General features: G+C 47.9%; 1 protein-coding gene across 1 annotated transcript; it reads left to right on the forward strand.

Annotated features, from left to right (window-relative positions):
* Positions 1-1,313: 1,313 nt before the first annotated feature.
* kcnj19a (potassium inwardly rectifying channel subfamily J member 19a) lies at positions 1,314-15,678 on the forward strand. The gene is made up of 3 exons (XM_070847490.1): positions 1,314-1,979; positions 11,773-11,989; positions 14,835-15,678. Exons 1-3 carry the CDS (start codon positions 1,314-1,316, stop codon positions 15,494-15,496), a joined length of 1,545 nt encoding a protein of 514 aa, XP_070703591.1. The 3' UTR covers positions 15,497-15,678.
* Positions 15,679-25,966: the final 10,288 nt, after the last annotated feature.

The raw sequence follows: 25,966 nt of genomic DNA on the forward strand, positions 1-25,966 counted from the left end.
CTAAAGGCAAAGATTTACTCACAAAGGTCTGATGCTGCTGTTTGAATAAAGACAGAGTCAAGTGGCATTTAGGATCCACTCTGAGTTCATGGACACGTGAAGAAGACGTGTTTGTGTATGACGACTGTGACCGACTCCTCGTGAGCCTCAGTCAGTCATATTCTTATTGTGTAATAGATTATAGATGTGTACGAGTCTGTTGCCTCCAAATCCAAATACCTTGGAATGACCTTAATCAATAAACGACATAATGAGGTGATATCTGGACCTGATCAGCAGCACAGATTAAAGGTCGAGGCTCAGCCGATGAGGACGGTGGAGGGCGTCTCACCTGTCATCATGCATTAGTCAATAATAGCAGCACTCACATGCAACACAGACCTTTGTGTTCGGTCTGATTAAAACAAGGGCACCGAGAGCCAAGGGCGAACCTTCCCTGTTAGGACCGTCCTGTGGGAGGATCTTAGTGCAGGAAACCCTCCGCTGTAGCTCCCATTCAATGTAGAGATCAATAGGAAGGATTCAGAGGAAAGAGGAGAAGCACAGACTTAATGTCACACAGGAAAATATTCAGATCTTTACTGTGTGCTTCTATTTACTCGACACTATTAAAGTCATTTTAAAAGATTTAGTAATTGAACAGAAGCAGAGGAGCTCACTGAGGCCCAGTTGGTGCGCAGAGGCCGTTCGTCCAGCAGGTGGCGCAGTTTAACTAGAAAGACCCTCAGACCTCCTCACCTGATGTGTGTGTGTGTGTGTGTGTGTGTGTGTGTGTGTGTGTGTGTGTGACTCCCACGGTGTCTCAGAGAGGATCAGCCCCAGAGCACCTCTGAGGAGGGACTGAAGACGTTCATCAGCTGATTAATTAAGATATCAATTAAGTCACCCGCTGATTAAATTGACCGAAGTAACAGCAGGGAAGAGCCCCCCCCCCCCTTTCTCTCTCTCTCTCCCTCTCTTGTGTAACTCTCCCCTCCTCCCTCCCTCCCTCTCACTCCCTCACACCTCCCTCTCCGTCCTCCACAGTCACCAGAAGCTGTGGATGGCACACGGCTCCTCACAGTGAGAGGAGCCTGATCAGAGCGCGCAGCCTCCCCCGGTCATGTCACCCCCCTGCAGGGACTGTGGATGTCTGTGAGCACACGGACACCATCCACGGGGCTCCACGGACACTCCACAGTCACAGGGTTTACTGCGCGCGCTCAGGTGGCCATGGCGCACTTTACGCACTGCAGGTAACCAGCGTTCTGGAGGCTCCGACACTCTGAAACATGGATTAAACACCCGGTGATTTCCCCGAAACTTCAGCTCAAATGGCGGCACTTCGCAGGAAATTCGGCGAGGACTACCAGGTGGTCAACACCAACCGGGCCACCACGTTCTCCGCTCCGGTCAAGAAGAAGCGGCAGCGCTTCGTGGACAAGAACGGCCGCTGCAATGTGCAGCACGGAAACCTGGGCGGAGAGACCAGCAGGTACCTGTCCGACCTCTTCACCACCCTGGTGGACCTGAAGTGGCGCTGGAACCTGCTCATCTTCATCCTGACCTACACCATCGCCTGGCTGGTCATGGCATCCATGTGGTGGATCATCGCCTACATCAGAGGGGACCTCAACCACGGCCACGACTCGTCCTACACCCCCTGCGTGGCCAACGTTTACAACTTCCCCTCCGCCTTCCTGTTTTTCATCGAGACCGAGGCCACCATCGGCTACGGCTACCGGTACATCACCGAGAAGTGTCCGGAGGGCATCATCCTCTTCCTCTTCCAGTCGCTGCTGGGCTCCATCGTGGACGCGTTCCTCATCGGCTGCATGTTCATCAAGATGTCCCAGCCCAAGAAGCGCGCAGAGACGCTCATGTTCAGCCAGGACGCGGTGATTTCTCAGCGAGACGGAAAACTGTGCCTCATGTTCCGCGTGGGGAACCTGAGGAACAGCCACATGGTGTCCGCGCAGATCAGGTGCAAACTCATAAAGGTAAGAGCAGCCCCCCCCCCCCCGATGGTCACTGACAGAGTGTTGGAGCAGAGCTGAAGCTTCAGCCCCCCCCTTCTCCCACTAATAGAGCCACATAATGAAGTCAATGAGAGGCTCCATGCAGCATAATGAACTTCTTAGAACTTCAGTGTCTTCAAAGCAGCCTTTTCATTCAAAGCTTCAGTGTGAGCAGGTCCCACAGCCCTCCAGCTGCAGGATGGGGGGGTGGGATGAGGATGCTGGTGTTTGTGGGGAGGGGGCACCTGGGCAGAGAGGTGTGCATCAGTGGGTCATGTGACAGGCCCCCCCTCCTGAGGATGGCTCAGTGAGTCAGTAGTGAGAGGGAGCTGCTGGTACCACCACAGATCACTGGAGTCAGTAAAACTGCTCTCCTCGGGGGGGGCCAGCACACATAAAACGTATTTATGGCTTCCATAAAGAAATGCGGTCTTTTCTTTCTCTTCTTTGGGGTGTTTTGGTTGAATTTCTGCTCCCTGAGATGTAAACGGTGCCACGGAGCCTCAGCAGAGTGGGTGCTGAGTCCTTACCCACGCTGGCCGTCCACTGATGAACAGCTCAGCGCATTTTTTTGGGGTGGGGGGGGTGTTTCTAATGAAGCTCTGAAGCAACAATGCAGAAAATGACCCCAAACAGCAGCGAGGACCGCTGGCTGCTCTCTTCATTATCATAATAGAGCTCCTCTCAGCCTCATCCATGTTCAATGTGCACAATGGGCCATAAAGAAGACAAACAGCATTAGCGAGGTGCTTGGAGCTTGTTTATGTCTGTGTTCTCCTCACACAGCCACACTGAGCTCAGCGATGGTCAGCTTAATGATGCATGCAGGCAGGCAGGGAGGGGGGAAGGACCGAGCTCCCCCCACACTCAGCAGCCCCACAGGCACAAAGTACAATCACACACGTCTGCACAGATTTCACTGTGACGCCGTCAATTTCACTTCATCAGCGCGACTGGAAGTCACAGAGATAAATAATCTGTTGTAGATGTGTCGGCACTGATGACAGGTTGTGTGACACTGGGGGTAATAGAGGCTGAGGGAACAATTACACTGTGGACCCCCCCTTTACCTTAAGAAATACAATCAGTATGGATCCCAGGACGTCTCTGCCAGGCCCACATCGTTCTACACTCGCTCTCTGGGAAACACAATAAACAGCAGCCAACTGTGTGCTCCTCAGCCTCTTTTATTTTGCTCCGGGCTCTGTGCTCTAACCTTATTCTCTCGCTTCAAAGACTCTCTCACCGAGACCGACTTTTTGCTGCAGCTCTGCCAGAGTGGAGAGAAAATAATGCCATTGTGCATGAACAGAGGCATTGTTCAGGCCGGACAGAACACACCTTCAGATATAACACATCACATGTGTGCTGAAAAAGCCCCAAATAAAAGACTGAGGGAGTCAGAAGGAATGCTGTCAGTGCAGTTCCTGTGCAGAGATGATGGTGGTGCTGTTGAACTGCAGCCTTCATCATATAACATCCTCAGACGGCACTGACAGAGGAATCAGGAGGCTGTGTGTGTGTGTGTGTGTGTGTGTGTGTGTGTGTGTGTGTGTGTGTGTGAGAAGAGTCTGTGAAGTCTTGTTCATCAAGCTGCACATAAAACAGAGTAGGAGCAGCTCTCTGACATGAAATCCATCACATGCTCAAATCAAAGGCATAAAAAACGGTTCCTTTGACATCAGCTGATCATGTGACTACAAATCAGCTGACTGCTGCTCAGGTGTAACGCTGACAGTCTCTGAGCATCGTCCAGGTCCTCTGACCTCCTCAGCATCCTAAGCTCTGATTGGCCGGTGATTTAGGGGACCTGCTGCAGTGACTCGTTTCCTCTGAAGTGACAACATAAAGAAGCAGGAGGCCGCTGACTGTGACCGTCAGTTATTTAAGCTTCACACAGACACTGAGACCAGGATTAAAGGAGCAGTTACATCAAACAGTCACAGGAATCATAGTGAACATCAGGCTTTAGATCTGAGGGCAGGCTGCAGGTCAACCTGAAGCCAGAGCAGAGTCTGTCGGCCTCAGTGATCCCTCGATGAAACCTGCGTAAACTGGATCTACTTGTTGTGTTCGGACAGTTTGGAGCTCTGCTGGATGGTCGTGGGTGATTAGTGGGTGAGAGCGGACAGAGAGAAGGGGGGAGACAGGCCGAGGGAGGCTGTCACACACAGTCCCATCTGAAGCAGCTGAGATGACTGTGGTGTCACTGGGAGGAGGGCGAGACAGTGGAGGAGGTGATTGAAAGGGACGGTGAGCGGCGGAGGAGGGGAGACACAGAGAATCACCAACAATCTTTTTCTGAGTACTTTCACTATTCCAACGATACACCAGGGAGAGAAATCCTCTCGGCTGTGAGCGTCCTCAGAGGATTGCAGGACTGGCTACATACGACTGGTCACCAGAACCAGCATTGATTTCCATTAATTTTCTAATAAGCATAGAGATGCAATTATGCATCAGGTCATTGGTCATTGATTAGACCCTGAGAGGCAGACTGCTCCTCTGTCCTGCAGGTGAATAATTCACATTCAGGTGTGTAGGATGAGATCAAAAACACACCAGCAGACAAAATCTGTGGCTTTGTTTGGACGCGGGCCTCCTCGCTAAGTCTCCTTTCAGAGGCTTGTGGAGGAGGCGTGTGTGAGGTGGAGTGTGTATTATTTGTAATGTATGAGCCAGCACACTGAAGACAGATTCACAAACACTAAAACACATTGTATTATTACCACAGGATTCATCTTCAGGCTCCTGACAGTAGTAATGAGCCTCGTTACAGCGCTTCTCCATTCGCAAGTAGAAATCAGAGGCAGCGCAGTCACAACAAAACACATTTTTGGCCGAGAACATTGTGACAGCGTCTGTGCCAGCGACCGCCAAAGTCCCCGAGTGTCACAGCGAGGATTAAAACACGAGAAGAAAACCAAACCAGAGCAGAAGACGTGCAAAGCACATTCAGGCAGCAGAGTTAGGAGGAGTCTAATACCTGGTTTATTCTGCTCAGCCCTCCTCTGCCTCTACAGTCCGATCAGGGGACGTCACAGGCCTCCTCTCCACATTCAGAGCATTAAAAAGAGTCCAGAATAACCTCATGTGCTCAGTACACATGACCCAGAATAAACGGGCCGCTCTGCATCTTATTTACCATGAATAACACAGAAAACTCAACAACATCAACTCAACATGCTAACAGCAAAACTAATAGGAGGCCTAAATACAGACCACAATAAAGGAGGGATGGATTAAATTATATAATTAGGACATTAATTAAACCAACAATCAATAAACAAAGGATAAACAATGTGGGGCTCGACTTGTCTGGGAGGGGGTAGAGTCACAGAATAAGCAAATTATTAATAATTCACCATTTATTCAAAACATTTGACATGCAGATGACTGGAATCTATATTAATAAAAAACATGCTAATATTATATTAAGGGATTAAAAACGTAGTGTTTCTTTCAAACTGAGGCATAATGAATTTTAACGTTATTTTACACATCTTTAATACTGTGAACCTTCCTGACTTCCTGTCACTTCCTGTCTCTTCCTGTCATTTCCTGTCTCTTCCTGTCTCTTCCTTCCACTTCCTGTCACCTCCTGTCACTTCCTGTTACTTCCTGTCTCTTCCCGTCACCTCCTGTTACTTCCTGTCATTTCCTGTCACTTCCTGTCTCTTCCTTCCACTTCCTGTCACCTCCTGTCACTTCCTGTTACTTCCTGTCACCTCCTGTCACTTCCTGTTACTTCCTGTCACTTCCTGTCACTTCCTGTCAGCTCCTGTCTCTTCCTGTCACTTCCTGTCACTTCCTGTCTCTTCCTGTCACTTCCTGTCACTTCCTGTCAGCTCCTGTCTCTTCCTGTCACTTCCTGTCACTTCCTGTCTCTTCCTGTCACCTCCTGTCACTTCCTGTCTCTTCCTGTCACTTCCTGTTACTTCCTGTCTCTTCCTGTTACTTCCTGGAAGTTGTAGCTGGTGCTCGGATGCTTCAGTTTGCCTCCAACAGTAAGAATCTTTATTGAACAGGAGCTCAGTGAACACGACACCAACTCTGAACCATATAATTATAGTAAGTTCTAATAACTGCTGTGTGTGTCACCGATGAGGAGCTGGACACCTTTAGCACTGAACGTTGGAGAGAAGCCGCTCTCTCCTGAACGCTGTCGTCCTCGGTGAGCTCTGACGGCAGTAATTGGTCACTTTGGATGCAGAAGGTTCAGTTGTGAGTGTGAACAGCTGTCCCATTAGCGAGCAGACGTCTTTCTGGGCTCTGCCAACAGAACCATTGTGGAAAAGGATAATGAACAACTAGGACATCCAGGTGAGCAGGTCTGAACCAGCAGTGAGAAAGCCTGGGGGGGGACGCAGGAGTTATTTTAGGTGACTCTTGTCCCGTAGGTGCCACGTTAGCTAGCTTAGCACACAGCTGTTAGTGAAGGATAAAGATAACTCTGTTAGCAAGGGAGCAATGCTAACAATGATAAGCTAGCTAACTGTAGCAAACAACTGTGGCTGAATAATGTTATTTATTATAATAAGATAATATTTTCTTCTTTCTATTAAAGGGAACTTTTAATAGAAAGAGAGATTCCGACTGAGGAAACAGGTCATGTACGTTGGGTTGTTGGAGATTCAGCTGTAACTGAGGTCTTCTTCTCTACTTAATAAAAAACACGAAGCCCTCCTCTAAGCTTCCAAATGATCTGCTGTCAGATTTGCAGGTTCCAGATTTCTGCATTTTTCCCTTTTTCTGAAAGTTTTCTGCACTTTACAGACCTCTGGAGTGTGATTGGACAGTAGCAGGTTTAGGGAGGGGCTTAGTGAAGCGTCATTTATGCCCCCCCCGCATGGTTTTTACGTGTGGTTTTAACGTGTAGTTTTAACGTGTGGTTTTAACATGTGGTTTCGACGCGGTGGACCTGCTGCTCACCTCTGGTCAGCTAAATCAGAGCCTCTTTTTAACGATTCATTTTAAAAGTCAGATCACATGCTCTCATCAAGTTGCATTTCAGTTCATCAGGTCATAAAACGGTGAAGTTTAGCACCACAGGAGCTGCTGCTCACCTGCTCAACAGGTAACTTTAAACTGTCTTTGTTCTGCTTGTTTGGTCGTTAAAGAGCAGAATCATTTCAGAACAACAACTGAGCCATGAGTTGGTATTAAAACAGTTTGGGTGCTTGTGGAAACATGGGGAGTGTCTTTTCACTCCCTCCACTGTGATGCACAGCTGTTTTTTTTTGGATGAAAAGAAGAAGAGATTCAGATTTTTCATGTCATCTGTTATTGGCCAGAACAGGTGAAATGATGCTCAGATGGAGGAGGTCAGCACTGGCATCATGTCGGTCCAATAATAATCTCCACTGGTTTACATGTGAGTGTGATGACTTCACACTGCAGCTTGTTGGAAAATACATTTTAACGCCAAACTGTGAACGACTTCTAACCACATCAGTAAGAAGCACTTTGTGCCTTTTGAACAGAGTCACGAGTCCTTTTCTCTGAGGTAGTTTCCTGTTGAGCTGTAGCTACTGTTAGCCAGTGAAGCGGTTAGCTTGCTGTAGGAATGGATTTGGACTCGGAGGTGGGGGATGGAGAGCTCTGCTGTCCCGGCTGGACTGGACTCACGGTGGTGCTGAGTGATGAAACCTCGTGGGCGCTGCGTTAGCCCTCGTTGGACTGACAGCTGGTAGTGCCACAGTACGAACACATCAGGCTCGTTCACATCCAGAGTCGGCAGTGAGACTTGTTGGCCGTCAGACTTCAGTGGAGACGAGTGGCCAAATAGTGTGAAATAACGTGACTCGTTCATTGGTTTTCTTCCTCCAGATGCTCCTGGTTCAGGTGTGACACTCAGGGACTCTTCTTCTATTATTTTTTATTATGAAAAGCTGGAGCTGACGGGTGTTTCTGTCCAGCCCATTAACACCTACAGCAGTGAGACTAACCAGCAGTTGGATCAGTGGAGCAGCCCCCACAGTGGAGCAGCCCCCACAGCGAGCACACAGCTGGATGAAGAGGGCTGACTGTGTTAGATACGTGCTCATGTTGGCAGAGGAGGAAACTGTGATTGTCTGATTTGACTGGTTCACCTTTTTAAACGTGCTGGGGAGGCACACAGTATCTGGCAGGGTGAAAGCCTGCGTGATCGGCTAGCTAGTCGGTAAACCTGACAGTAGACCCCCCCCCCGTTCCCGGCTCCTGATTGATGAAGGCCCGGCGGAGCATGGAGTGGAGTTGAGTAGGAAGATCAGGCCACTTTAGGCTTAATCAATTTTATTTATCACCTGTCCTCATCCATGAGCATCACTCACCCCAGTGAAACTCTGCTTTAGTGAGCCTGATGATGATGACAGTGAGCAGCTGACAGGTTGTCGGGGCTGCTGAGTAGTCAGACTTTATGGGGGGGGGTTGAACAGAAATGTGTCTTTGCAGCACAAGAATCCCCCAAAGCATCATCGCCAATGAAAATAAAAATCCCTGTCTGGATGCGTCAAAGCTCAGGCAGAAAAATGTGTTTATTTGAGTGTCGGATTTACAAAGAAAAACCAGTCACGCTCGGCTATCTCAGGATCTTTGTGCAGGAAGCAGCGTAGCAGACGCCGGCGGGGGCCTGTGTAAGGAGCTTTGCCCGTCAGTGTTTGCATACAGTCATCCATCTTTTTAATCTTAAGCGACAAAGACAGAGAGTGAAAAGCAGAATTTCCCTGAGCTAGCATGAGATAACCCACATGGAGGAGCGATGCCACAGAGTATTCAGCCGTCTGTAAAGCACCTGACAAGTGAACAATGCCCCCCTGACATGAAGGACGTTCTCCAGCAGAGATCCAGAGGAGCGTCGCATTGATATTCACAGAGATAGAAATAGAATGCAGAATGTTTTCTGGCAATGCAAAGTCTGTTTACTCACACTTCATTCACAGTTTGCATCTCGGAGGGCTGAACCACGAGGCGATGTCACGGGGAGGTCAGGGTGAAGCTGGCTGGTAGCTGCAGCACAGGAGAGGCCTGCAGAAAACCACCGAAGCCACTTTATTTATGAATGAGAAGCGTTTTACATCATCGATCCTGCAGAAAAACACCTAGATGTTAAGTCCCTGTAAATGTGACGCTGATCATTTTGATGAAATCAGAGCCGAAGTGTTCTGGCTTTAGTTCATTCAGTTGTTTCAGGCTTTTTATTGTCAACAATAAAAAGCCAAAGGTCCCATAACACAGTGAGTCAGCGGGAAACTTAAAAACCGAGCTGGAGGCAGGTTTCTCAGCCACCTCGAGGAGCTAACATTAGCTTAATTAGCTAGCTGCAGCTGATACGGTCCACGAGCAACAAATGAGAAGCTGCTTTTTGTTTTCTTCTGTTTGAACTTTGGACAAGTTTCACAAATAAAAACTAACTGTTGTCATCATTGCAAATATTAAACGTACCACCTGGTTCCAGTTTAAAGTCCTTTCCAGGTTCCCAAATCGATCAACCCAGGTCACATCGAGCGAATCGTTCAGAGCTGATGGAGCTCCAGTGATCCCTCATGAAGCCAAACACCAAACTGTGTTTATCATTCTTGACATTTTAAACGTTTCCTCACTGAATATCAGAGATGACCGCTGGCTTTGAGCCTCAGACTGTCAGGACTGTTACGGTCAGAGAGCGGATCACTGAACATGCATCATTTTCTCGCAGTGAAGGGATCTGAGACGGTTTTTCATTCTGCAGGTGAACCACCCCCCTCGGTGTGGGGGGGTCCCTGCACTGACGTGTGACTGAGATGAACAGGTCGTTTCAGGAGGTGATTCAGTTCAGTTTGTTCACCCAAAGAATCCAAAGCGTTGATGGACACGGTGCTGCTCCATGGAGAGCTGGAGAGCCGTAGCAACAGTAACTGTGGGGGGGCGGGTACAGTAACACCAGACTGAGTTAACCGAAGTGATGCTGTGCTGAAGTCAAAGACGAGCCACTCGTCCACTGTAGTATCATCAGATGATGCCGATTGTGTGTGATGAAGGTTGGAAGTGGAAACTGCCTTTGAGGGAATAACGAATCAATTATTTTAGGATTTAGAGAGAACAAAAAGATTCAGAAATGGCAGGAAGGGTTGTAGAGAAGGGGCGGGCCTGTGTTTGTATCTGTGTGGGAGATCATTATGAAGCTGTGTGTGGTGGAGGAAGTGTGTGTGTGTGTGTGCGGGGGAGTGTGTGTGGGTAGCTGGTGGCTGATGCATCCCAATTATTGGTTGGAGGGTTAACAATGTAAGGAAGGAGCATAACAAATATCTTTTACTATTAAATCCTGTGACACTGGTTCATTTTGTTGTTATTTTTACGTTAATTGTAGATTTAAAAACGTGATAATTTGCTTTGAACATCAGATGTTTTTCCCTAAAATGACAGAAAGAACCTGTTGAAACTGGACTCAGATTCCTTCAGGTTTATGCATTTGAATATTTCAGATATTTTATCTGCAAGCCTCTTTTCTGACAGCAGGATGGGAGAAAATAGCTGAAAGGGGTGAGACAGATTGCTTAGTGAGGGGAGCACAAAGGGAGAGAAAAGGTGGACACATTGATTAGAGAGAATAAGACAGGAAGGAAAAAATACACGAGGATCGCAGCGCTGTGCGCCGACGTCAGCGAGGCAATTAAATGCTTCCGCACCAGTTAACGCTCTGTGGGCAAGTCCTGTCCAATCACTGCTGGCTCATACATCCGCCTGCAAATCAGCCGCTGGGGATCAGCGTGAAGTCTGTGGCCGCTGCAAACAGGACGCCCATGGACGGAGAGAGAAAACCTCTCTGGGGCGGGGGGCACATAGTGTTCACACTAATCACACATCACACCTTTAGAGGTGGACAGTAACTAAGTACATTCACTCAAACACTCAGTGACCACTGTGAGCTCCCTGCAGCACCTGGACACCTTACAGCCCCACAAACTTTCACATGGTTTCATCTCACTAAAAGTTTTTTTTTTTACAAAAAAGCTACATTTAGAGAAGAGTCTCATGAAATTGTGTCCAAACTTTGTTTTTTCTTCCGTCGTCTCTCAGATTTAACACATCTGGAGCCCCGTTTATGCGACGCTCTTCTGTTATATGTAAAATCCCACACTGGGAGGGGCAGTTTGCAGCAACAAGTACTTCAACTTTTGATATTTAAGTTGTTGCTAATACTTTTTCTTAAGCAACCCTCTGAATGCAGTACAATAATGTATTTATTCATTTGATCTTTTTATTTTCCACAGCACACAGGGCTCCTCGCATGACTGCACAGATAGCAGAACAAAGCAAACAATACATAACTCAGTCAAATAAATCTAATATTTATGATAATAAAGAAAAGGCATCTGATACGAGGACCGACATCCTCAGCAGAGCAGGACAAACTCCACCGAGACAATTTCCATAATATTGAGTTGTGTAGTTTAACACATTTCCACCTCTGAGCAGAAATATCAGTTTTCATTGTGTAGAAATGTTTAAGTCTGTTATTGTTTTACTGGTCTGACATCTTTCCAGTAATCATCTTCTTTCATTTAATAACAGTATCTGTAACATGTACCTCTGTGATGTATTTATAATGGAGTGTTTCTGCTTTTAGTTCTTCTTCTGAGGATTTGAGTCGTTTCATTTGAGGAAGTGCAGCCGAAGAGGTTAAGAATGCTTGTCGCTCTGCTTTGTGATGACATGAGCCTAATCCTCTCTCCTGCCTCTTTCTTCTTCTTCTTCTCTCTCTTCATTTCTCTCGTCACCTTCTGTCTCCCTCCTGCTGTCGACCATCTTTCAGTCTCGTCAGACACCCGAGGGCGAGTTCCTGCCTCTGGACCAGTGTGAACTGGATGTTGGCTTTGGGACGGGTGCTGACCAGCTCTTCCTGGTGTCCCCTCTCACCATTTGCCACGAAATCAATCCCAAGAGCCCCTTTTTCGACTTATCGCAGCGCTCTCTCACGAACGAACAGTTTGAGATTGTCGTTATCCTGGAGGGCATTGTGGAGACCACTGGTGAGGGATTCCTCCTCATTTCAACTTATTTCCCATCATTCCTTGCATGCTTTCATCCACTTCCTCCCCACTCTCATTGCTTCTTTTCTTCATTCCTCTCACTCTCAATCTAAATGTAAATTCCCATATTAATATCGACCCACATTACAGTCCTGTCTAATAGATACTCGAGACTCTGTGAAACCTCATCTCCCAGTTCTGCACGTTTGAAGAACGCAGGAGCTAAAGAAGAATCGAGAATGAGAACATATGAGAATGACACCCTGATTGAATTATGAGGGATATTCTATTACTGCAGAATCGGTTTATGCCCACCCTATGCATAATAAAAGCCTGTGGTCATAGATGCGTGTGTCACTTTGATGAATGAGCCAGGGTTTTAGTAGAAGTTCCACTCCATTTTTCAGAAGACAGCGGAGAGCAGAGGTAATTCTGAGCCTGAGAGACATTGTTATACAGCCGGCGCTGTAAACTACAGGCAGCCATGCTGGAGTACTCTCAGGGACAACACTGCTCTCTCTCCGCTGCATATTCAACACAATGATTCCTCCCTCAAGTCCAATACGAATAAATCCATCTCCTTCTTTTCTTTTTAGCTCTGATCCCATCCATCCCCCGTAACCCTCATTCTGACACTGCTGCAGAAGAAAGCACAGAGCTGAAAAGGCTTAGCGCAGGAGGGAGGGATCAGCAGGGAAGCGTAGAGGCATGCAGGCAACACGGCCTGTACTCTGTTGATAATACCATTAAATCAGGGTGCAGCCAGAAGTTTAGTGTCGCAGTCGCAGTGCTGTGGCGCTCACAGCTGAGGGGCAGAGGAGAGAAGCCCTGGCGGTGTCACCTTCAATGGGCCACACTATCCCGTCATCCTCACACCAACAAACATCCCATTAACCCGAGAACATTAGAGTTATCCGCTCACAGCCAGCCGCTGCCGACACAACTCACTCCAATTATGTTTAAACCAGACTTGACAGATTACCATGCAGTCGCTCTAATACCTGTCAGTTTTAGTTCACGTCTTCGAGGCACCACTGAGTGGGTTTTTACGTTTCAGAGAGAAGCAGAAAGAGACGGTGCTGGAGATGTGATTTGAAACAGTATGTCATGGATGGATGGAGAACGTAGGATATAAAATAAAACCTCCACAGTTACGACATTTATTGTTTTACACCTGTCGAGGCTCAACATCATCACTTTGACTTGTTTCTTTAAGAATATGTGTCAGTGAATCTGCAACATTTCAGGATGTCTCACAATCAGCATTCTCCATCTGAAAACAGAAGGTAATATGGGCTGAATATCATTTGGACCATGGTTTCTAGGAACCTGGAGGACTGTGAAGACCTCTAAAGGCAGAACAGACCTTTGTAAACCACTGATCAATCTGTAGGTTACACTGATATGCAGATGACACACACCTCTCTGCATGTGTGCATCTAGACTCATGGTCAGATTCAAATAGTCCCACAGACAGTGCATCATAATGCCCTCTGTGAGCAGGATGAGTGAAGGCTACAGCCAGGACGCCCTGCTGGCTGTCTGCCAACTGTTTGCATAGTTGAGCTGAGGGCTTTTATTTTTATGAAAGATGCCGTAAACACTAACCAGCTGGTCGAATACCCACATGACACCTGAATGATGAAACAGAACTGGCACGCCTGTCAGGCTGTAAACCCACAAGCGTCCACCGCACCAGCACTACTGCTGTCTTATGTCCACTAGCTACGTCAGTCTCCTGCTAGGAGTCGAGAATACAGCTGGAAATGTATCCTAGACTCACCCTTGTGATTAAAGCCGAGCCTCTGGGCTAATTAGGAATAAAAATGACCTTTGCGTAGATGTAGAACTGCTGAAGGTTTTCTCTGGATGAAGATGAGTAGGGAGCCTGGAATAGCATCAGGCTATGACATAACAGTGCACGTATCATCCCTCAGAGGGACGGCACCAGACTCCTACTCCAACACTAACGGTAGTGTTTAACAGGAAAGCTCAGGCAGAAGCAGAACCACTGGAACAGAAAAAATATGGATTAAGTGCCTATCGATTGCGAGGGACCTCCAACAAGCATTCAAATGTCAAGAAAATGATTTTACAAGAGCCGAGGTCAAAGAGAAAAAGTGTGTTTATGATGCCAGCACCCTGCATACAGCAGACACACCGGCACTCTTTGCTTTCCATTATGTCATATGCACACTAACAAACATTCAGCCTGACGGTCGACTCTGAGATGAGCAGAGATTCACAACCAGCACCACATGACACCACTAAAGACGTGAGGACAGGACCCACGGCGCCTGCCATCGATGTGCCGGTGTGAGAACGGTGCTGGTTGAATGCTAATTATGTTGATAAGATTCAAACTGCCAATTATCACAATCAACACGAGCCACACTGATAACAAGCATCACTAACCTTTCCTCTATATTAACAGAGCAAATGGCTCAACAAGGCTCCGCTCTGACCTGCATGACGGACAGACATCTCAAACTGCAGCCTCTGAAGAGATGTCACTCATCACATCTCAGGTCATTAGAGGGGCCGTTGGTAGATTATGGAGATATCATAGTTGTTGGTAATAGCTGTTTATGTGCTTTAATGAACCATTTGGGGAAATGACAAGAATCCCTGTGGATTTACTGCCGAAGCAGTATTTAAATCTCCAGTGTGCGACTTAATGGGATGAGATGGTAGATTTCACAGGAAATAGCAGTGATTCCACAACCAGTGAGGGAGAGCAGAGCTCAAGAGGAGATAATGCTGCCCTTTCACATGCCTCCTTATCAGTCAGCAATTGTTTTGTCGGCGCTAAACCCCTTTTATCTCCACCGTCTCTCTCCTGTAGGTATGACATGCCAGGCGCGGACGTCATACACCGAGGACGAGGTTTTATGGGGCCATCGCTTCCTGCCGGTGATGTCCCTGGAGGAGGGCTTCTTCAGGGTGGACTACTCTCAGTTCCACAGCACGTTCGAGGTGCCGACACCACCGTACAGCGTCAAGGAGCACGAAGAGAAGAATTCCCTGCCCTCGCCTTTATCCACTCCCACCCCCGCACTGACTGAGAGCCACGGCGCCCGGCGTGACCGGGTGTTTTCTGTGGATTGCATCAACACAGAGGAGAGGGGCCGTCAGGGAGGGACAGGAGCTCGACTGCCAAGCAAGCTGCAGAGGATGAGCTCATCTGGGAAGGAGGACCTGCAGAGGAAGGTGCTTCTGCTCAGCTCCCAGCACTCGGAGAAGGCCTGCAGCACCGGAGACCTGCCCCTGAAGCTCCAGCGCCTCAGCTCCTCGCCGGGACCCGAGGCCGAGAATCGGCTGCAGCTCAAGTCCCTCAAGGTGGGCTTTGAACCCATGACCCAGTCCACCGGAGACCTGTACCAGCACAGCCTGACGCCCACTCTGCCCCCCGCTCCGGCCCCCATGCACAGCCCGCTGCTCTCAGCTGGGGGGAGGCCGGAGGAGAACTTGCCCCCGAAGCTTCGGAAGATGAACGCTGATCGCTAAAACCCGACAGTCCCACACCGCAACGAGACCCCCCCCCGACCTCCACAGCAGAAAGGAGGAGACGAGCATGGAGACACATTGAGATGTTTTAACTTTGGAGGCTTTGATATCAAACTTTACTTCTTTTCCTTGAGACAAACTTCACTGGAATTACTGTGATTTCCGTGTTTCATAGCAGAGGCGTTGGAGGTCGCAGGCTTTGTTACACAAGAAAACAAACTTCATGCTTAACGGAAACTTAATTATTCTGCAAGAGTTGTGCATGTATACACTAAATCCATTGTTTAATGTATGCACCACTACACTTAATAGTCACTCTTAGTTTTATCTAAATATAAATTATATTAAGATGATAATAAATGCTGTTTGATCTTTCTCTTCCTCGTGTTTTTATTGCCGTCAAACCAAAAAACAGTCGATGAGCTGATCGTTAGCGCATCAGTTTAGCCAGATGTCAATAAGTAATCCAACAGTTTTAACAGGCTGTTAAGGCTCGAATGTTGTCTCCTCGGCAAACGGCACTTTTCTCAGCAGATAAAGTGCACGAGAGAGAGAGAGGATAACCAGCTGAGATGCTGCTGAGCGAGAAATATGAAGGGTGTTTATTAGAATGGCTGATTATAGTCCGAGGGGGGGGGGCACTGAAGCATCTTGTCTGACAAACAACGCGACGACCACAATCCAGAGGTCGTATTTGGTTTTCAGCCCCATCATCTGCTCCTGACGTCTGCTAACACTTTCAGGGAACAAACTGAGATTACGGCCAGAGGACGGGGGGGCTAAACTAAATCCAGGTATAAACACACCACACTGAACGGACGTCGCTGCGCAAAATGCCTCTTCAGCACCACAGGTCGACGAATCTGAGGCACCGAGGACGCCTAAGCCTTCATTTCACCACTCACAGCACAGACAGGAAAATCAATGGAGGGGGAGATATTCCCTGCTTCAGCTGCACTATTGCAGACCCCCTCCACCCCACCCCACCCCCCACTCTCATTGGGAATGTGCAGCTTCGAACACCCACTCAGTTTACACAGAGGCCCGACTGCTCCCCACACTCTGTGTTTGTACACGGCGTCTCTGTTCTCAGGCTGCCGCTGATTCACCAAATCACACAACAATGAATAGAAATGGGCTCATTAGACCCTCAGACGGAGCTCCATGATGACACTGAATATGATGGTGGAGCAGAAAGCACGAACACCTGATGAGAGAGACTCATTCATCAACACATGGAACCTAATTACTGCTTTCATCACGTCACCCACAGGTTCAGTCAGTCGCAGTGAAGGAGCAAAGTTTACTTCCTGAATCAGGCGACTTCATGAGAGCAAAGTTAGACCGGTGGGGGCCTCTCTTACTGCCAGCTGACCTGGAGGACACGTTTGCGTCCTGGACGAGAGACGAGTGCTGATTTAAGAGTCGTCACTGCGTCAGTGTGGTGGCCCCACCAGCCCCCGCCCTGGTTTGTGTTGAACCCTCTTTGGTGTAGTTTGGTGCAGCCTGGGTCCTGCTGTCCCTCCCCCTGCCTGACTGGAGCAGGACCTGCTCTGAGCCTGGTCAGGATGAAGCAGCAGTCTGTCTGGACCTCCTCCTGGTATCAGATCAATGAGTTTTGATATTGAAACTTCTAACGAGAACCTGATTGCTGAGTTTACGTTGAGAAACGCTGCGTTCAGGGACAGCAGGCGCACAGCTGCTCTCTGGGTTTACAGAAGTTTATATGTGAGAGGATTTTACAGCTCCTGCTTCTAAGAGTCCTCTTCTGTATTTGCTGATTTGAGCAGCATCCAAAGACTGAAGCTTTGTACTGAAGAGCCACCTGATTACAGGTGTAACCAGTTACATCTGGTTTAATGTTGCCTCCTCTTTGACCCAGTGAGCGAACATCACTAGTTCTGTGACTGTGAATCCAGCAGCCTGCAGCGTCTGAGCTCCGGTTCAACCGGACAAACGGACTCTACAAACCTGATGATTTCCATGTTTCTCCATCGGTCACAAACATCAGCTGGACCTGAAGACTGATCTTCTAAATCTATTTCACTTAAACGTGACCCTGGTCATTCAGGGCTGCACTGGGGCATTATGGGATTTGCAGGATTCTGTGAAGACGCAGCTCGTTTTGCTTGATCAGCTCAAAACAGACATCCGTACTTGGTCACTTTATGATTATAAATGATTTCCCAATTGAATTTGTAGGAAATGTACTAAATCACAATATATGTCAGCGTCCCTGCATAGAATAGGAATGATGCCCCCCTAATGAATCAGAAGCCCGGGGCCCTTCAGCCGCTGACTCCCGCCTGCTCACAATTACCTTCCTGGCCGTGTGAATAAATCTTTCTATTATTCTAATTGAAGAGATCAACCACGGCGACATGTCGAGCAGCACCAGAGGACAAAAAGCAATCAGACGATGCAAACGGCCGATGCGTCACGCGGTTCTTTCTTCATAATTTCACAGCCTCATCTTCCTCATCTCTTATGGAAGTTGAAGACTCCCATCACGGCAGAATTAATGTCATTATTCTCCAGGCCGCCGCACTTATGCAGCAATGACCATTAGTGTGTGACAACAGGAATTATTATTTCCCATGGAGCCCTCACAGACTGTTCGCTGCGGGGGGGTCGGGGGGGGGGCAGCAGGGCATCAGCAGGAGGAGACAGAACAAATGCAGTTTAGGTCCTAAGAAATTTTCCCCTTAAAACCCAATTATGCCTCTGTGGGGGGGGGGGCAGGGCGATGAGGGTCACTCTGCTCCTTCTAATGGAACGACAGGACGGCAGCGTGTCATGATGGGGTCTCTTTTTATTCCCTCGGCTTTCAGTCACTGCCCACATCACTGTCACACCCCCCCAACACACACACACACACACACACACACACACACACACACACACAGACACACACACACACACACACACACACAGTGCAGGAAGGCTGTGATTAAAAGTCCTTTGGAAGAGTGTGATTAAAAAGTAAAAGACTTCTCAGCGTCTGAAGATGGATTCAAATAATGTCTCGGAAAAGTTCTCTTGCTTTTGCTGAAGGCTGTGAAGGGAGGGACTGACGAGGGGGGGGGGTCGGCCTCTGATGTCGAAATGCGTGTGTGTGAATTTGTGTGATCATATTTCGTCACCATGTGACAAGTTCAATTTCACAGAAGAGGTAGCGTCAGACGAACGGTTTGTCCGGGGAAGAAAAGTGCTGATCAGGCTGAATGTAGCCAGAGAAGAGGAGCAGACAGACGAATGGAGCTCAGAGCAAAAGCCATTACTCATGTTTACAGGTTTCACACTCCAGGTTTTCATTATCAGCTGCCACAGAGAGCAGGAAGTGTTCAGAGTCATGTGACGAGGGTGCAGCAGAGTGTGTGTCCACTGGACGTCAGGACAGACGGACACACACCATGTCAGTGTTACTCATTAGGGCGAATCCTCCAGTAGGTCAGTCTGTGTGACGCAGCAGGCTGCCATCATCAGTCTGACACCTTTAATACCATTTTAATTAAACTTATGACCAGTTTTGCATTTAAAATAAACATCAAGTGTGAACATACAGTCGCACACACACACACACACACACACACACACACACGTGCTGCAGTGTGGAAGAAGAAGTCAAAGAACTTTTGTCCCCATAAGTTCATTAATGAGAAGAAATCTATTTGTCCTTAATAATGTTCATCACCACAGAGTGAATGAATCTTCTCAGACAGAAAAACACTATTGAAGCGCCCTGTTTCCTTCAGATGTCTCCTTCCCTCCTTGTGGGAGGGAAGTCTTGCCTGTGTGTCTCTGTGATGAACAGAGCTCAGAGTTATTGATTTCCTGTGAGGGCTCTCTCGGGGTCACTGTGCTGGTTTGCACCAAACTTGTGAGTGAGCTGCAGATGGACGTCCGTCCTGCCGTCCCTGCTGACACCAGCTGTCCCTGCAGAGCTGAGTGATTATCCAAGCTTCTGAGCATCAGACTGAGTCGCAGGTCGGAGGTCGGGCTGCGGCGGTGAGACAGGTATTGATTGGTCCTTCGATCTTTAGCCTGGTTACGTTAGGTGGAGCAATGAGAGGGACGTCCCCAGAGGGGACCGTGCGCTTCCTCTCCACCATGAACTGATCACTCCGGCACTTCAGACGCTCGCTCCGAAGAACCAATATTTACACCCCCCCACACACGGCCCACGGGAGACAGTATTATGGTAAACTATGCATGAAAAATTCAATGCAGTCAACCATCTATTATTTTCAAAGCATGTCGTCTCCACTGTGGAGCAGACGAGTTCAAATTAAAACGCTGCGCACAAAGACGAGCGCTGCTGTTATTGGCTGTTATTGGTCTTCTTTTGCCCCCGGTTCCCACGGGCTCCCTCCCCATTGATAAGGACGAATAAATCAGATCTGAACACACACACACACACACACACACACACACACACACACCAGGTATATGTTCGGTCCACCTCTGCAGGCCAAAGAGGTTTCCATGTTGCCGTGGTGATGGAGGTGGAAAGAAGAGGCTTGTTTCTGATTGACAGCTGCTGTGTGTGTGTGTGTGTGTGTGTGTGTGTGTGTGTGTGTGTGTGTGTGTGTGAGTGAGTGAGTGAGTGAGTGTGTGTGTGTGTGTGTGTGTGTGTGTGTGTGTGTGTGTGTGTGTGTGTGTGTGTGTGTGTGTGTGTGTGTGTGTGTGTGTGTTAGTAAGGTGCTTCAGTCAGGCTCTTTTCCCTGTTAGGCACCACAAGTGGCCTAATTAGTCATTCATTCACAGTCGGCTCGCTGTGGATCACAAATGAATCAGCAACACATGAAAACATCCCTGAAGCTCCTCAGTGAGGGGGGAGAGCGAGGGGGGAGAGCGAGGGGAGGCCATCGAACTCTACGTCCTCTCTTTCTGAGAGACTGATGCTCTTTGTCATTTCAAACTTTTTCTTCTCGCTCACTTTGGAGCTGATATTAACATGTCAGGTTTGAGTCGGAGGACAGCGGTGGGAAGTCAGCGAGACGGGCTGCTAATGAGCCTCTCCATGCCTCCTCTGGTTATTAAGTATTCATGTTCCAGGTATTTTTAACCTGTGGAGACATCACTGAAGAGCTGAAAGCCCTCGAAAACACCTGAGACAGGAGCCAACTCCTGAAGAGTGAGGAGAATGGAGTCAGAGAGGTCTGTCATGTGGAAGGGTTGAGCTCTCAGAGGAGAGGACGCGGACAGGCAGCACTGTGACATCAGGATAACAACGTCCTCTCGCTAAGCTAATAAACTACAGCTTTCTCAGTTTGGCAGTTAGAGGATGTCTCAGCGGAGGAACTTTAGAAATGTAGAAATGCGAAGACTTCTAGGAGGCAGTGCTGCTCCCATTAATCCCATTAGGCTGCTAGGAGACTCTCCACCTCTTGTTTAAAGACCAGTCTGTATTTTTAGAAGATGGAGACACGTCATCACTCACAGTGTCACTGGGTGTGAAGCAGAACACAAGCTCATAGTGTCTCATCACCATCCCTCTGATTGGTTCCTGTCATTTTTCTGGATAAACTTGACATGCTTCCCTGACAGTGTTAGTCTGCACCGTACACCTGATGCTACTCTCTGACTTGTGGTCGTAGCTGTGGTGTTAGATTATTAAATGGAGCCTCTTTGATAGTCGGCCGTGTAATAAAGCAGAAGCTTCACAGGGAGGTTCAGGCTGGTTTCACACCTCTGACACAGGAACAATTCATTCATGTGTTCAAATAAACGAAGAATCCTTTTATTTGTGTTCGTCTGAATGGCAACTGATTAATTAATAAGATGTCAGACGTCAACAACTCATCGTTTCCTGTGATAAAAATGTGTTTAATCAAACTTTGTAATAAGATGAAAGTGCTGAAGATCTCAGTGTTTTGATGAACAGGTGAGCTGCAGACCAGCTGGTGTTGGACACTGAATAACGGAGGCTCGTATTTAGGGACTTGTTCTACTGTGCAGAAGGTAAATATGTGTTGTCCTGATGTCCTGATGTCCTGATGTCCTGATGTCCTGACGTCTGGACCATCAGGCCTGATGTTCACTCTCCTCCCTCGGTCTCCTCGGCTTTGATGTGTAAAACCTGCCGCCCGGCCGACCCTCTGAACAGCCTGCTCCTAATCTCCATCACACCACGTCTGCTTTAACAGCGGCCAAAGGCAGCAGCCCCCCCCCACAAAAGAAGAATGCTCACTCTGTCTGAACATCTGCCGTCCGTCGGCCTGCCAGCTCGCCTCTTAAAGCAGCTCCGGATATTTTTCACTCCGGCAGATTAATTAAATTCACTGGTCTCTTCAAAGTGGGCTCAACAGCATCAGGTTCAGGAGGGACGACACACCTGTTAGGGTCTAAAACACAGCGTTGCTTCATCGTAGAGCCTGGAGGACAAAATAATGTGATGTTTGAACATTACAGCATGTGAACATATTCTAGTAGGACCCACCGACACAAGCATGAACTCTGAGAATGATCTTTACAGAGCAGAACTTTAACATGACAAGTTGAAGCTCATTGATTCCTGATTCAGCTTCTTTTTAAAGTCAAAAGTTCCAGACGATAAACGTGTCTGTAAAAGTTCAGCACAGCAGAAACTTTAAGGTGGCGTCTGAAGAGGGTTTGGTGTCACAGAGGTCACTGATGAATGGGACAGAGACCACACACACACACACTGGTGTCCTCTGACGGACTCGGCTGACAGAACATGTCAGCAACACGTCGGTAAAACATGTAAGACACCCTCTAATTGCCCCCCCCCATGCTGTCACCATCAGAGTCGCAGTAAAGCCGAGCGGGTCGACATCACTGGTTCTCCTTTGATATCTGTGCCTCTGAACTCTGCTTTCATCTGAGCTGCATGTTTGACCGAGGCGGGGGCGGGAAACAATATTCTCTGTAAACACAGCACAGATTCCCACGGGGGGGGTCGCCCTTTACTGTTAACAGCTTAATGTGTGAGACACGATCACAGAATATCAGGAGCTTCACTACAGATCCTTCATCTTCACACGAGCCATTAAAGGACGAGTTCCACTGTTATTCACTTTACTGCAGAGAGCTGGATGAGAGCACTCATAACATGAAGCAGCTTAGCTTAGCTTAGCTTAGCTTAGCTTAGCACAAAGACTGGGAACAGATAGCCAGGTTCGGTCCAAAGGTGAGAAAGAATCCACTACCTGAGACCTCTAAAGGAGGACAATCAGCAGAAACACCAATGGAGGCTCTGGGGAAATCAGATCTCCGTCGCTCAGAAAGTAAAACCTGAAACAGTTCAGATCTCCTCTGGAGGGTTCACAGATCTTTAGTTTCTGTTTCTACATCCACTCATTCTGCTTCAGTGACTTCTGGAACCTTTTAGCTGAGGTTGGACACATTTTAGGGACATGAAGAAGAAGAAGTCTCTGAGCTGCTGGTGGACCGAACCCATCCTGATTCAATCCTCTTGTTACCCAAAGCAAAACAAGCACAGACTGAATGCTGAAAGTCACTTTAATCTGTCCGGAGCTATTTTCCTTCTGCGTTGTTCCGCAGCAACATGAAAAACCACTTTTCTTCTTGTTTGAAGGGAAAAGGAATTATCCGCTCAGACGGCTCCTCCTCTGATTGTTTTTGGTGTTTTACATTGAAGAAACACACCTGTTGTGATACATAATGAGCCCCTGGTAGAAAAGGCACTCAGACAGTGTGGCAGTGAGAGAAGAGTTTGTTTCTCCGTTGTTCACAGAGCTGCACAGGCTGAGCTGCAGTATGTGCTGAGAAAGAGGATTGTCCTGTTTTCTCGTTCGCTCTCACCAATAACTGATTGTTCCTGTGGAAATAAAGGAAACAGCTCCGGCAGTGAGAGAGAGAGAGATGACAGAAAGAAGGAGTGTGATGGAGACGTGCTGCAGCGCCGTCATGGCCTGCCGGAGGGGACGATAACCTGATCACAACAAGCTTTTACTCTGCAGTGAGTGTGAGGAAGAAGCTCCGCGGCGAGTCACAGCTCACTCTGCTCGCTCTGGAGGATTCATTTGTTTAAAGATGAAGACGTTTACAACATGAGCGGCGTCTGACTCTGACACTCATCAAACCACTCAGTGACCACTTTCATCGTGTGGATGGAAACAGCGGAGAAGGAGAATCCCATCAGGACTAATCAGCTTCTCTGTAGGAAGCTCGAGAGCAGTCAGAGCGGATTTACGTATATTAGTGTTAATCTCTGCCTCTGATGAGTTCAAAGACTTTAATTCATGATAAGTCATTAATAAAGAATGAATGTGACAGCTGTCAGCTTCCATTTGTGGAGGTTACTCGTTGCTGGTGCGTTTGGTCGGTTATTGCTGCAGAGTTTCTCTTCAGGAAGTCAAACACACACTGAAGCTGGAAAAGAGACATTTGGGCCGTAAAGTGACAGGATGACAGACTCATTCGTTTAGAAGAGGAGCTGAAGTTGCAGAGAGCTACAAGCAATGTTGAGAGCCTGAACTTCACACGAGGCAGGATGAGGTGCCGGGCAGCACCACCGTACCGCGTGCTGTCACGGCGTTTTGTCCGGCTCTGTTGTAGTTTTAATTTCAGCACAGCAATTTTTTAATTCCTAGGTGGTGGTCTGCGGAGGGAGACCCTGAAGTGATGAATGTAATCTCATGTAAGAAACTTCAGACTGAAAAATGTGAGTTTCTAATGTTAATCTAAAAGAGCAGCGATGCTTCATGTGCTCGATGTTCTGCTCTCTGACTGAACCGTCTGCTGCTCGGTGCTGAGCAGGTGGTGAACGGTGGCTCAATCAACTGTTTCACTGCAAGCTGATACGTTAGAGCGCCAGAAAACTGAAGCAGTTAGCTAAAAGAGTAAGAAAGTTTGTCACCATGAGCCACGATGAAAACAGCCGTGTGTCTGTCTCATGTTGTGACGGTGTGTGTGATGCTGCCTGCCACACACCTTCCCTTCACAGCAACATTTCCAACATGTCCAAACAGTAATGATGTTTTCAGCCACATGCAGTGTGGTCTCTGAGGCAGGCAGATGTGTGGCAGATATATTCTGTTTCCTGCACACCTCCCCCCCGCTCTCTGAATGGAGAGCACGTCTCCTCGGGTCTAAGGGTCTTGACACAAGGCAGGAAACTATGCATTTTCTATTCTACCTGCGGAAGGCATCACTGTGAATGTCTCAGACTCATTAGAGAATAAAGTGCCTCTTCCCATTTCTTCGACACTGATGTGTCTCTGAAGGGAGAAAAATATGCACCCGATGCCTCCATCAGGTAGATCAGTCGCCTCAGAACGAGAGCAGCTTTCATCAGATCTATTTAGCAAAGCCAGACTCAAGCTTTGTCTCAGATAACGAGCTCTGCCTCTCTTTGTGCTGCTCTGTTCTCTCTCTAAGTCAGAGTCTGATTAAAGTAAACAAACTATTCCTTTATTGCTTCTTTTTGAGGAATGTAATTTGGCAGAAAGCTTCCTTTGGGAGCAGAAGCCAAGTGCAGCGTTTGAGTCGCTGACAAGGCGTCTCCCTGCAAAGCAGAGTCGGCTTCCAAATGATCCTGTCAGGTCTGTGCGGAGAGAGGCGAAACCACAGGTCTCCTGCATTTAGCCCCGTCAAACACAGTCAGCCCGCTGTGTGCAGACAGCCTCCCCCCGCGCCCGCTGTATCAGCCAGCATTTGTTTATCGCTGCACAAGTGGAAGCTGCTGGACACAACAGTGTAAGGACCAATTACACCATCCATACCGTCACTTTCTGTTTTTTCATCTCACAACATCCAAATATTGTTTAGCATAATTCCCACCAGTGTGTGTTGTTGTGTGGATTAAAGTGTTTTTACTCACTAAAGAACAAAAGGAGGCTTCTGAGCTGCGACAAAAAGTCATTAATCACGTGTCTCCGACCTGTTCGCTGTGCGTGTGCCATTTAAGTCGTGCAACCTTCACGGCCTGAGCATTCGTTAAAGTTTGAAAGATACAAACGAGGGTGTTGGAGGCACCTCTCGCAACTGGGACCACATTAGGAGACAACAAGGAGGAGGAAGAAACTCAGTACAGACAGGAGTTTGTGGGAGTGGGCGGTGGAGCAGGGACAGATAAAAAAGCAGCTTTTTATTAAACGTGGTCCCACACAGCTCATTATCTCCAGCCTACCTCACATATGACTACACTACACTGTTTTTGTCTCCAGCCTGCTTTTGCATTTGGCTTATTCAGTCAAGAACAAGTGATGGAATCAGTGATGGAGACGGGACAAGAGACAGCAAGATGGACACCAATGAAACACTTTCTGTTGTTCCTGTTTGATTCACGTTGTGGCGGCGTCACTCATACAGAAACAGCCACATACACACCATGTCTTCACCATCGTGTTTATTTACATCAACGTGCAAAAAGCCAAACGGCTGCACAGTCTGAAGGAGAGTGAATCCCACTTCGGGCCAGTGTGGGTGACGTGGCTGAATGGTTCAGTTACTGGACACAGAAAACTGGTTTAGGGAAAGATG

The sequence above is a fragment of the Pempheris klunzingeri genome, chromosome 17, assembly GCF_042242105.1.
Source record: "Pempheris klunzingeri isolate RE-2024b chromosome 17, fPemKlu1.hap1, whole genome shotgun sequence".
Lineage (NCBI taxonomy): Eukaryota > Metazoa > Chordata > Actinopteri > Acropomatiformes > Pempheridae > Pempheris > Pempheris klunzingeri.

Bases quoted from the DNA above. Each gene is read 5' to 3' on its own strand.
- kcnj19a (XM_070847490.1), top strand. From the start codon at position 1,314: ATGGCGGCACTTCGCAGGAAATTCGGCGAGGACTACCAGGTGGTCAAC. The intron at 1,980-11,772 runs GTAAGAGCAGCC...ACCATCTTTCAG, and splicing joins TCAGGTGCAAACTCATAAAG to TCTCGTCAGACACCCGAGGG. The intron at 11,990-14,834 runs GTGAGGGATTCC...TCTCTCCTGTAG, and splicing joins GGGCATTGTGGAGACCACTG to GTATGACATGCCAGGCGCGG.